Source organism: Aspergillus terreus, genomic scaffold, assembly GCF_000149615.1.
Source record: "Aspergillus terreus NIH2624 scaffold_6 genomic scaffold, whole genome shotgun sequence".
In the NCBI taxonomy this organism is placed as follows: Eukaryota; Fungi; Ascomycota; class Eurotiomycetes; order Eurotiales; family Aspergillaceae; genus Aspergillus; species Aspergillus terreus.
In genome coordinates, this window is record NT_165929.1 from 622,399 (window position 1) to 634,933 (window position 12,535).

A 12,535-nucleotide genomic window follows, 5' to 3' on the forward strand; every position below is an offset into this window, starting at 1 on the left:
GATGCGGTTCTTGATTCGATCTGGCGCGGACGTGCGGATCAAGGATCATCAGGGCCGCAATGCAGTGCATTATCTGTGCTATTATTACCGCACGGCAAAGCCGGTACGCGACTTATTAGTGGAGACGGGGGCCTATACAGAGGATTTGGAAGTCGGCATGGACTGGAAGGTGGTTGTTCCACTCATGAAGGAAGTAGGACGTATTAGAGCCTTGGATATCCGATAGCTGGGCCTTGGAGCTTGTTTTCTCTTCCCGCCGTGATACGTCTGGGCTCCGGATCCCGACAATTGCCTAGCATATAGGAATGACTGGAGCAGGACCGTCCCAGATTCGCTCACTCTATGCTCTATCCTCACCCCATGGGAAAACAGGCCTCCAACACAAACCACTCCGATTTCTCTGGATCCTCAGCTCTTCTATAAAACTCCATTCCACCTTCAATTCCCTTCTCTGAGACTGTCCAAATCCCACTCTCAACGAGCTCCGTCCACTTCTCAAGCAAGCTGACGAGTCGTGTTCCATGATCAACAAAGAAAGAACAGCCCAGCTGTCCCCACAAACCAGTCGACGTGTTCTGGCGAACATGTTTCCCATCGAATCTCGGAAACGAAGACAGCTCAAACGGAAGTGCGAGTTTGACCGTATCCGCCCACGCAACGTCAGGATATACCCATAACCCCGCCTGGCGCTCTCGATACTCACTCTCGGTGGCAGGGAAGAGGATCACAGCATCCGAGACGGCAGGACCACCGTTCAACTCACGGTAGTATGGGGTTCGAAACTCCGGTTCTCCACGCGGTGGGTGATGAACCTCTATCGGTGGAGGTGGCGCCGAGGGATCATAGACAGTTAACCCTGGAGCAATCTGCTTGAAGATGGGTTTTCGTGCTTGTAACAGGAACGCTCGAGGGAAGCCATTGATTCTGGGATCCAATGTCTCGGGAGTCGCGATCGACGGTCGAGATTGAGATTGAGATCGTTCCTGGGAGCCTGGAAGACGAACCTCAATGGCTTCGACCAGGGCATTGTACACCAGAACACTCTGGTTCAGTACCCAGTCGTTCCATGGTACCACACTCCAGAAGTTACTGATAGCTTGGTATGGGTCATGCAAGCTGCTGTCGGCCGGACCGGGACGGTACTTGCCCACATCGATGATGGCGTTGAGCCGTTCCAGAACGAACTGCAGGTCATACCATTCGGGGCTTTCCTCCCAATCGAGTCGATCGTGGATGTAAGAGACTTGCATGTCCGATAAGTCCATCACCAACCCGATGGAGTCTGGGAAGGCCTCGAGGTTGTTGCGAAAGAGTAAGATACAGTCCTCCAGGCCATCAAGCTCCGGCGGTTGGAGACGGGGAGGTGGAGACACTGATTGTACATGGTAGGCCAGCGCATCGTTTACGATCGGGATTCCATCGGAGCTGACTATCAGCTCGACCTGGTCCAGGAAGGAGACCAACAGCGGAGGAAACCGGGCTCGCCAGGGCGATACATGTGGTGCAGCATCCGGATTGGCCGACCAGGCATTGAACCAACTTGTTTGAAGACGTTCTCCGCGGAGAGACCGCCGCGCACCGTCAAATCCGATGCGGATAATGCGGTTGTAGAGCTCGGCACAGCGCCCGGGATCAAATGGAAGATCTTGGTCCATGCCGCCTATCCGAGGGTGCTTTGCCTGAGGGTTGGAATTGTCAAGGAGAGCAGTGGGTGGACGCCAGTAAAACTTGGCCGTAGGTCGTGATAGACCAGGAACATATGCGACGGTGCAGCTCCGCCAAGGAGTTGGCTAAGAAATCGCTTCATATCAAGATCTGGAGCGGACTACCGGCTGGGCACTTGGCGTGTACCAGGTTTGACCTGCGTCCTTCCACGCTGGAAGAGACTGCATTAGAGTACTAAGGTATATTGTATCATGTGCAGATTCATTCAAAATTCACAAAGTGGTTGTTTGTAACTCAAGTCTATCCAGATGCCTCGCTCGAAAATGAGCGATTCGTAGAGAGACTCCAGATCAATCAAACACTGGTAAATCATATGTTATACTTCTAATAACAAGGTCGCGTAAATATCATCACTGCATACATACAATCGATTCAGATGGACAAGACACAGACAGAACATAAAACGTCCTAGTTTGCATGAAGCGTATCCACCGACTAGAACGCGGCGAAAGACGAACCATGTACCATGCGAATTAAAATATACCAGAATCAAACATTTACGCATCTGCTGTTCAGACATCGACGCTTTCATAAACTTTGAAATGGAGGGGGGAAGGGAAAGAAAATGCACATGTACTTCTCATCAGTCAATCACAGGAGGGAAGAGGTGGAAAAAAGCCTAGCTTTCCCAGCCGACCCAGCCCCGGGGCATCACTCGCCAGACCTTGCACTCGCCACTGCGAAGGTCGTTCAACTTGAAGCTTTCCACCTTGACCTTCTTGCTCTCCCGACCCTGCTCCCAGGCGCGAATCTTCTTCTTGGTGCCGTCCCAGTCGACGACAATACCCACGTGATCGGGCTTGCCGACCTCCGCGTTGTACTTCTGATGCATCGTGCCCTTGTGACCCTGGAAACGAGCGTTACGGAAGCTGACGATATCTCCTGCACGGATCTCATCGTTCTGTTGCACAGAAGCGTTGGCCAAATTGGAATACACCAAAGCGCCATAAGCTCGGGTGCCCACAGGACGAAGAGCGTCGGAGAGTGGGTTGACTAGATGCTGGACCAGTCCGTGCGGAGTGCCGTCTCCAACAGTGGTGTTCTGAACGGCATTGACAGCAGTGGCAATCCGGTTGCCAATCTGAGTGTGGGCGTTTTCAAGCTGATCCTGTCGGGGCGGGTGAGGAGGTGCCTCGTGACGCTGCTCCAGAGAAGCGTCTGCGGGGTTCCGAGCATCAAAGCTGACGCTGATGACGGTCTGGGAATAGTCCATAAAGAGAATATAGACATCCTTCGTCACGGTAGTCTTACCACCGCGCTTTGTGGAGCTGGACTCCTCGACCTCGACTAGAATGTCTTTGCGGTTCTGGAATGTGGGCGGAGGCATGTTAGGCTGCGTCCACCAAAGGCTGCTTTCCGCCAAGTCAATATCCATAGCAATGAACCCTTGGTCAACAGATGGACGGCCTACGTCCATGGATCTCCGCATAGCAGACTGCTGTCTTGGGATGTCCAAGGACGCCCGGTTACTCCGCGGCGTGGTGGGCTGTCCGGGAGGCGGCATGCTGGGAGGCGGAGGAATAAACGAACTGCGCTTGTCAGACGGCGGCGCAGGGATCTCTGGTGGCGATTGCACAGGAGACGCCTCATACAGCTCGTCAGAGTCATCATCCCTGGCGGGCTCCGTCTGAGGAACGGGAGGCACTTCCGGGGCGCGGGAGGGCACAGGTGGTGCCTTCGGCGGAGGCAGTCCGTGCTGAGGAGCAGTATAGCGATATGGATCATACTCATCGTCATCGCCAACAGATGGCTCCTTCTGCGGCGGGGGCGGAGGCGGTCCTCTTGGCGAATCCAAGGAAGGCCTAGATGCACCCTTGGGAGGCTGGATAGGCGGCGGAGGAGGGACAGCGCGGGGGGCAGAAGGTGGAGGGGGTGGCGGAAGACGGCCTTCGTGGGGACTGCGAGGAGACTGAAGAGAATGCTCGTCCGTCATAGCGCCGTCATCAAGGCTTGAATCCCGCCCATGGGCCTTCAGAGCGTCCTTGAATTTAGCGCTAGAGGCAATATCCGTGTCGTAGTCGCCATCGTACTCCGTGACTTCCCCCTCAGCCTCTTCGCCAGCTTGCCGGGGCTGGGAAGTGGTGCTGGCCCGGCTGTCTGCAGTCGATCTACGACGGATATGGCCAGGGGGAGGTGGGGGAGCTGGTCTGCTTTGCATCGGGACCGGGGGGTTGGCTGGAACGGGGGGAGGTTGGCGGCTCATCCGCTTCTCCGCAGGAAGCGTTGGGGATTTTGGAGACGTGGGGTCATAGGTAGACGAGCGACGTGAATCAAGGTGGTCAGGAATTGGAGGAGCCGGGGCAGGCGGGACAGCAGAATGTTCAGCTGCTGCGGCATTCAAAGAGAGATTTCTAGCACGCACGGAGAGTTCGTCGTCAGACTCTTCACCTGGGTCGCCAGATGTTGACGGTCTAGGAGGTGGGGGAGCGGGGCGACCTTTCAGGCAGTTAGAAAACAAGCAAATCCATGAGGTAGGACTATCGTTGACTTACCCCCAGGGACTGGTGGTGGAGAGATGGGTCGGTCCTGAGGAACAGGAGGTGGGATGGGCCGGGTGTCCATTGGCGGAGGCGGCGGCGCTGGACGAGCTGTGCAATAGGACACGTGAGAACAAGGCACACAGGAAATATAGTCAGGACAGATTTACTCACCCTGAGGGGCTGGTGGCCGGTCAGAGGAAGTGGGCGGGTGCTCTTCGCGAACAGCCTCTTCTACATCGGGCACTTCCTCAGCCGGATGTTGTTCGGTCAACGGGGCGGCTTGCGTTTCCTGTTCGTCTTTCTCGACCTTGGGAGTAGCAGCAGGCTTGGGAACATTCATTCCAGGCAGAGCCATGACAGGGACGGGGGGAGCAGCAGCAGCAGGAGGTGCGTGTTCGGTATCAGCAGCACTCCTGTCCGACTCGACAGGCGCCTTCGGTTTCCGTGGCGCTCCTCCAGGAACAGGCATCCCTCCAGGGGCACCGAAAAAGCCCATCATTCCCATACCGCCACTCATCTTCGCCATTCTGTCACGAAGTTCCATTCTGCGCTTGATCTCGGGGTCGATCTCTTCCTCCTCTTCCTCACCTTCCTCCGCAGCTTCGCTGTCATCCTTTTCTTCTTCCTTCCGTTCCTCCTGAACCGAAGCTGCAGATTGGGGCTCGACATGGCGTTCTTCGTAGTCCTCTTTACTTGTTGACGTTTCCTCGGCATCCTCGGTGTCGGCAGTCGCAGAGTCATCAGCGTCGTTAGTGTCACTGGCTAACTCCCGTGCCGGTGGAGGAGGCGTTGTTGCATGGGGTACAGGAACAGCCGCAGGCTTCAATGTATCCGCACTGTGATCTCGGGCGGGTTCACCAGCCTGAGGCTCGTCGCCCAGGTCCTCTGTGACAGTTTCTTCATGAGACTCGGTGCGCAACTTGGGGGGTCGCTTGGGCTTGTCCTTCTTCTGCGCAGCTTCAGCATGACGAGCGGCTTGCTCCAATTGCTGCTTCTGTAGAAGGGCGATCCGCTCTTTCAGGCTGGTTGGCTTAGGCTGATCTTCCGCACCTTCTCCGGCGTCCTCAGTAGAAACAGGGGCAGGAGGCGGCGGCCGGCTTTCGGAGACGGGCGGTTCGCGTGTAGCTCGCTCCTGAACCTCCGGATCCTCGTCCCGCTTGTAGATTTTGGGGGGCGCCTCCCTCGGGGGTGGCACGTAGGCATTTTTACTAGGAGGGGGCGCGACGAAAGGCTTCTTGATGAAGCTCTGAGAGTTGTAGCCGCTGGGCTTGAAAGGAGCAATCGGAGGAGCGGCTGGCTTGTTGAAGGCCGCAATGCGATCCTTGAATGAAGAACCGGAGGGCTTCTCCGCCACAGCTGGTGGGGGAGGCTTGGGAGCGGCCTTAGGAGCTGGCTCCGTCGCTTCACTGGGAGGCGGGGGAGCAGGGGCGGAGGATTGCACGAGCTTCGGTGAAAGGGGGGCCTCACTACCAGGAGTCTCCACGTGCGCTGGAGGGGACATCGGGGGTGGAGGCACTTCTTCAATGTGCGCAGGGGCGGGCACAGGAGGGGAAGTGGCCTCTACCTCCGGCTCAGGCGGGAGTTGAGCTTCAGCCGTGGGAGGAGCGACGGGCGCGGGCGCGGGCTCGGACGAAGAGGCGGCCTCGGCGTCTCTCTTCGGTCTACTCGGACGGGACGGACGGGGAGGCGCTGGGGGTTCATACTTTTCCACGAAGTTCTTGGGAAAGATGCCTTCTCGTTTGGAACCAGACTCGTCGGTATACTCGCCGAAATACCATTCCGCATCTTCCTCCTCGGTGACGGTAATTACCTGACCGATAGCAAAGTTAAGGTCATCATCGTGGCCCGACGAATACTCGAAGACCGCTCTGACCGTGAAAGGCGGGCTGGACATCTGGTACGTCGGGGGGGTAGCTGTCACGGAGATGTGGCACAAAAAGGAGCGACTGCTTGGGGTTGGAGCACAACCGAACACCAAAACAAAAACACCGTCGGGAAGCACAGGCTTATGACAGATTGACGCACAGGGTCATCGGCCGATGTGCTCCACGGCGATAGATCGGGGGTGGGTGTTGTTGTTCGGTAGTAAGGAGGGTCTAGTCGGACAGAAACATAACATGTCAGCCTGATGGATCCCGGGGGATAAAGGAGGGAGGGGAGAGGTACGTCACCGCGAGGATGGGACGAATAGGAGAAGGAAAGGGGGGAGGGGGAGACTGACCGAATTGAGGGAGACCAATTCGTGATGGACAAAAGAGAAAAAATGCAGGTGAATGGCAAGAGAGAGAGGGAGAGGGAGGATTGTCGAGGGAGAAAGAGGGAGAGAGGGAGAAAGGGAAGATGAAGAGGGAAGACGGAGAGACGGATGGTCGTCACTGCGGCTGTTACTGCGGGACACCCTCACGACAACCTCAAACTGAGCCACGTCGATCACCTGTCTCCTTAAAAGAAGAGAATCGTATCTCGGTCCTGCTACGTACTGTGTCTACAGTACATCCGAATACAATCTTGTCTCAGATCATCGCGTTATACAACATCTTCATTTGGACTAGAATTGCCACCATTACTGTGGTACTGACCCCAGTAACCAAAAGCAGGTCTACCAGCATCTCAATAATACCTAGCTGCAGGAACTATATTCATGCCTCAGGCATAAAGGCATTAAGGCACCAACCCAAGTGGCAACACCGCCTTCCCAAACTGACCTCCTCATATTAGAATCCATCTTCTCCCCTCCTCACCATCATCTCCAACCCAGCGACACCCTCTAGAAACAACCGAAATCAAGATGGGAGGCGACCTCAACCTCAAGAAATCATGGCACCCATCGCTTCTCCGCAACCAAGAGCGGGTGTGGCAGGAGGAGAAACGCGCGCTGGAGGAACGCAAGCGCATCGACCAGCTGCGGCGCGAGCGCGATGAAGAGCGCCAAATCCAGGAACTGCAGCGCCTCCACGAAGACTCGGGCAAGCCGCGCCAGCAGAACCGCGTTGACTGGATGTACCAGGCGCCGTCCAGCGCGACGGGCCACTACTCCGAGGAAATGGAGGGGTATCTGCTGGGCAAGCGGCGCATCGACGGCATCCTCCTCAAGAACGACGAAAGCAAGAAGCTCGAGAAAGGCGCGACCGATTTTGCGAGCAGTATTGCAGCGCCCCCCTCCGCGGCTGCACCGGCCACCAACGCCCGCGATACCATGACGAAAGTGCTGGCCGATCCGTTGCTGGAGATCAAGAAGCGCGAGCAGGCCGCGTATGAGAACATGGTGAAGGAGTCGGTGCGCAAGAGTCGCTCTGAGCGGAGTGAGCGTGACGGTGGCCGCGAGAGGAGTCACAGGCACCGCAGGGACAGCGCGGAGGACTCTCGGTCACATCGCCATCATCGGCGGTCGCATCGGCATCGGTCGCGCTCGCCGGCGGAGCGATCGCCCGAACGGTCGTCGCACCGGAGACGGCGGGATGATTATCGGGATGATAGGGATCGGAGGGATCGCAATAGACGGGATGATCGTGATCGCGATCGTGACCGCAAGGACCGTGACCATGACCGGGATCGGGATCGGGATGATAGAGACGATCGCCGTTCGAGCCACCGCGACCGAGACCGTGGATCGCCGTCCCCCCGTCGCCATTCTGAGAGACGCCGTGATGACGACAGGAGCAATGGGCGACGCTATGATCAGGACCGCCGAGACAGACCTTACCGTCCCAACGACAGAGACCGGAGAGACGACCGCGCTCGGCCACGGGAGCGAGATGCGGACGACAGCTCGAAAGCGCGCGATTTGGAAGCAGATCGCCAGCGCAGACTCGCTGAGATGATGTCGAACGCGAACGAAATGGAGGAGACGCGTCGCCACCGCATCGCCGAAGTCACGGCCCAGGAGGAGAAACAACTCGCGGCGGACGAGAAACAGCGCTCTGAACGCGGACGGTTCGTCTCAGGACTGCATCGACAGCTCCAGGAGGATAGCCTAGATGAGCGGATCCGTCGCAGCCGTGGTGGACTGGCCAAGATGGAAGATTGATATTTCCTTGTGCTCCACACATGTTGATTTCCGGGTAATCTGGCGTTCTGGTGGAATTCGTTCGGCGTCGTCACAATTGCAAGATGCATAACTGCTTTACGACTTTTCATTCTACAATTTTCTGGGCAGCCTGCCCAATGTTGCACATCGCATTAGCATTCGAGTATTTAGTTCGCATGGCATCACAAACTGGCAGGGCCTGAGAATGATACAGTTCTGACTTCAATGTTTTGAAAATATGTAACCAAACACGCTGTAATTTGGATGATGGCTAAGAGGTATCACATATCCCTTGGGAATCAAATATACACTACAGCAATAACAGCTCTCCCGTGGCAGCTCCGCCCGCCAACTGAGGCTGGTATACCTGTTGTTGGTTCTGATTCACAACATACTGCGTCTGCGGAGCTCCGCCGCCACCAGCACCGCCATCGCCCCGTCCACCAAGGTCAAGAGCTGCCATTTGCTGGGAGCCGACATTGTTGAAGTACGCATCGGCCGCGTTCACGGCGGCATTCATGTTGTTCGACGCCGGCGTGGAGCCATTGGTCGGCGATATAGGTGCGTCTGAAGGAGAGGCAGCAGTGTTGTTAGACACGACCGGTAACTGCCAGACATTGCTGTTGCCTTCATCGGGTCGTTTCTGAAGGGCCGGGCTATATTGCAAACGTCGTGTACGCGCGGAGCGGAAGACCTGTTGGACGGGTTTGAGGTACACGGTTGCGAGGGTGCCGACACTAAGGCAGAGCTCCTCTAACGTACGAGAATCGAGCTTCTCGCTTTCGGCGCTGATGGGCGGCTTTTGGCCCATGATAATCTGCCGTGCGGCTGTCGGATCGGTTGATAGTAGACGCCAGTACATGTAGCCTCTGTCGCGCAGGTCAGGGTCATCCGTTTCCTCAGTACACCATTTCAGCACCTGGGGCACCAGCTGTTGTCCCTTCGTCGGACGTTGAATGAAGAACTTGACGGTAGCTGTCAAGAGCGCAAGTTGGACCTCAACCGTTTCGTCGTGGAAGGTGGCCAAGTAATCCTGCAGAAGACCGTCGGAATTTTCTATGCGGTCTGCATACTGTCCAATGATCCAGATGATGGCGGCCTTGGCCTCAGGCTCGTCCAGTTCATCGATGTTCTGGATAACTTGTCCGATGATATTTTCATATTGGTTCGGGTACTTGCGGAAGATATTGCGGATGACAACAGTAGCCTCCTGGACGATGTAGGGGATCTTCGCATTGACCAGGTCGAGGAGTGTATCAATGCATTGCCGTGCGGCAGACTCGATCTTGATAGCCAATTTACCGATAGCGCGCACAGCTTTACGCACGAAGTGAACATCGATTTCCGTCGCATACCTAGATGATTTTGAGTCAGCTCATAGTCGAGGCTGGAAAGAACAACATTGAAACTTACTCTCTGAGTTCTGCGAGGACAATGGAGATGTTCTCCTTGGTGGTCAGCATAAATATTAATTCGAGTTTGGTCACCTTGACATAAATCGGGTCATTGTAGTTGCAGAAGAATACCCGAATATCATTGCGTAAGACTTCGGGTCTCTTCTGGAGGATGAGGATGGCATTTCGAAGAGCGAGATACTGCACTTCCGGTGGTTTGGAGAGGAGAGTAACGAGCGGAGGCGACAACTTCTTGCACAGGGAAGAGATATGTCTTTCCTCTGCGATATAGTTCATGAGATAGAGGATGACACGGATTGAAGTGAGCACAACCGCCGAATTGGAATGTGACAGACGCGGAGCAATTCTTTCTGCCAGCAAAAGGGCTTCTGCTGTATCCTGAGGAACGTATGACATGAGAGCCTCTAGGATATACGTCTGGCCCCACCTATAAAGCATTAGACATGTTCTTGCCAAAAAAAAACACAGGTAAACATACTCAGAACAATCTGGCAGAATCGATACCAGTTTCGAGGCACTCGTATAGTCGATGGTCAACGATATGGTCTCGCTCCGGCCCCAGATGTCTATCAATGACGCAAGAACGCTCGATACAACCGTCGGGTTCTCGTCTTTTAACATGCTGTTTAGGCGATCGATCAGGTCAGAGCTCTCAACTAGCTTCTTGTCGTGGTCGTAGAGCTTGGCGACACAGAAGGCGGCAGTTTTGCGAACGTAGGGGTCCATATCGCTCATTAGTCGCTTGACGGGTTGAAAGGTCGCTTCAACGAATTCGCGGACATGAATGTATGAGATAGTTCGTAGCGCTAGAGCACGGACTAGAGGATTGGAGTCGTCCATGTCCTACGAGAGAGACATGTCAGGACGCTGAGGCTTGCGTGAAGGCGAGAAGGCAACCTACATCGACAAGTATCGGCAAAGCTTTGAGTGCGATTTCGGGCTTCATGCGTGAATAGTTGACAAGGAAAAGGAAACACCTGTGTCGCGGCAAGAAAGACATGGTCAGCATATGTTCGTCGGGTCTGCGACGGCGGTTCGAACATACATTTTCTTGATCTCCAAGCTGGGTAGATTCATACAGCCGATGACGTCCGGAAATAGAGCAACCATATCGTTGTTGCTCATGGTCATATTCGCGACGATTTTCTTCAATGCGATTTTCTTTGCCGAGTAGTTTTTGTCCTTCTTGCCGCCGCTGTTGAGCTCTTGTCGCAACTCGGCGACTTTGCCCTGTCGGGTTCGAGAATATGGTAAGTCATGGTGCGGATGGGGGTATAATGCGATGAACATGGAGGTATTCTATCAGGCCGGGGCGGGCAGGGTGGTCGGAGAAGGATGAGGTCATGTATAGGAGGAATAGGAGGACCAGGTGGGATAGCCGTGCGATAGATACCCAGGGGGATCGTGTGAAAAAGATACGGAGGAGAACATCCCGCATGATCATGCCACAGATATGAGGGGAAGGGGTATGAGGGGACGATAGGCAGTCTCGGTCCCCGACCAGAGGATCACAAGTCACATACCCTAGCAAACAGCTTCGCATCTCCCCCGCTGGAACTCATGGTGGGCGATGGGAGGTCGGAGGATGACGCTTATTCGTTCCTCTATTCTCTTAGGGGCAACGCGGTTCTCTGGATGGAGGGGTCGAAGTTCTATCACATGCAAGGGCGACGAAGGCGAATAGAAAAGGGAATGCTGTAGCTCGAAGCGCTCGTCGGAGTTCTTAGTTGGTCTTCTCCATGCCTTGGCTCGTGGTTCGGGGAGAGAAGGGGTCGACGGTCGCTGGTTTTGTCAGTGACGAACAAGCAATTGCGCAGGGGAAGGGGAATAGTTACCGAGTTGAAGATAAAGAGGGTTTGAGAAGACTCCAATGGCGAATTCACGCAGTATTACACTGAAACTGGAGAGAAGAATAGGGAAAAGGAGTCGAGGGAGAAATTAGGAGTGGACGGGGTTGTTGCCGCCGCCTCCGCGCGCGCTTGTGGAGCAAGAGTCCAGTGTCCGCTTGCAATCATCATCCTCCTCCTCACTGTCGCATCTACCATTTCTCCACCAACCTAGCTCGCATCTTCCTCTTACTTTTCGCAAAAGCTCAGTTTCAATACTCGGCCGTCGACTCATCCACGATGGCCTCTCAGTCTCTGCCTCCAGTCCCTCCGCCACAATGGGTCGTGGATTTGAATTCTCCCAAGCCACGTCCCTCCAAGGCCGCCGCCAGCATCCCAGACCCTCCAGGCTTCACTAGCAGTCGATCAAGCGGCAAGAATGTATGTGGCGCTCTATCTATGCGTGTTGTATGAATTTTCCCAGTCGCATGGCTCTGACTACTCCCTTCCAGCGCTCGCAACAGCAAACGCCGACTCCAGCCAAACCCGCCGAGACGGATACCCTGAAGCTCAAGAAAGCTTGGGAAATAGCGCTCGCCCCCTCGAAACAGATCCCTATGAATGCCATCATGATGTACATGTCCGGAAACAGCCTCCAGATCTTCAGTATCATGATGGTTTTTATGCTCTTCAAGGGTCCGATCCAGGGCCTGATCAACACCAACACGGTATTTGCCAAGTTCGACACGGAAGGAACCCGGGGAAAGCTTCTCGGCGTCAAGGCGATCTACATCGTGATGCAATTGGTATTGTTGGGACTGGGAGTGTGGAAGGTGAATGCAATGGGTCTACTACCGTACGTACACCTGGTGTCTTCGATGTGGTCTGGGAGTGGCATCAGCTAACTGGAACCCTTATAGGACTACGAGATCGGACTGGCTGGCGTGGGAGTCAGAACGACAGCCTGTGGAGCGGGCTTATTTTGCTTTCAGTTGAAAGGCATCATTCCCGGGGAGTTAAGGAGCAAACGAAAGCATATAAACAATCCGAATGAATTAATCT

General features: G+C 55.1%; 5 protein-coding genes across 5 annotated transcripts; 2 read left to right on the forward strand and 3 right to left on the reverse strand.

Annotated features, from left to right (window-relative positions):
- Window positions 1–353: 353 nt before the first annotated feature.
- ATEG_04469 (uncharacterized protein) lies at window positions 354–1,655 on the reverse strand (the record flags this gene model as incomplete). The annotated part of the gene is made up of 1 exon (XM_001213647.1): window positions 354–1,655. The coding sequence occupies one exon, from the start codon at window positions 1,653–1,655 to the stop codon at window positions 354–356; it is 1,302 nt and encodes a 433-aa protein (XP_001213647.1).
- A 689-nt stretch (window positions 1,656–2,344) lies between these two features.
- ATEG_04470 (SH3 domain protein) lies at window positions 2,345–6,099 on the reverse strand (the record flags this gene model as incomplete). The annotated part of the gene is made up of 3 exons (XM_001213648.1): window positions 2,345–4,161; window positions 4,218–4,313; window positions 4,377–6,099. 3 exons carry the CDS (start codon window positions 6,097–6,099, stop codon window positions 2,345–2,347), a joined length of 3,636 nt encoding a protein of 1,211 aa, XP_001213648.1.
- An 894-nt stretch (window positions 6,100–6,993) lies between these two features.
- Window positions 6,994–8,232, forward strand: cwc25 (U2-type spliceosomal complex subunit CWC25; the record flags this gene model as incomplete). The annotated part of the gene is made up of 1 exon (XM_001213649.1): window positions 6,994–8,232. The coding sequence occupies one exon, from the start codon at window positions 6,994–6,996 to the stop codon at window positions 8,230–8,232; it is 1,239 nt and encodes a 412-aa protein (XP_001213649.1).
- Window positions 8,233–8,542: 310 nt separating this feature from the next.
- ATEG_04472 (putative AP-2 adaptor complex subunit beta) lies at window positions 8,543–10,937 on the reverse strand (the record flags this gene model as incomplete). Its single annotated transcript, XM_001213650.1, has 5 exons — window positions 8,543–9,587; window positions 9,646–10,074; window positions 10,126–10,490; window positions 10,549–10,624; window positions 10,693–10,937. 5 exons carry the CDS (start codon window positions 10,935–10,937, stop codon window positions 8,543–8,545), a joined length of 2,160 nt encoding a protein of 719 aa, XP_001213650.1.
- An 836-nt stretch (window positions 10,938–11,773) lies between these two features.
- ATEG_04473 (ER membrane protein complex subunit 4) lies at window positions 11,774–12,469 on the forward strand (the record flags this gene model as incomplete). The annotated part of the gene is made up of 3 exons (XM_001213651.1): window positions 11,774–11,914; window positions 11,986–12,329; window positions 12,394–12,469. 3 exons carry the CDS (start codon window positions 11,774–11,776, stop codon window positions 12,467–12,469), a joined length of 561 nt encoding a protein of 186 aa, XP_001213651.1.
- Between the last annotated feature and the right edge of the window lie 66 nt (window positions 12,470–12,535).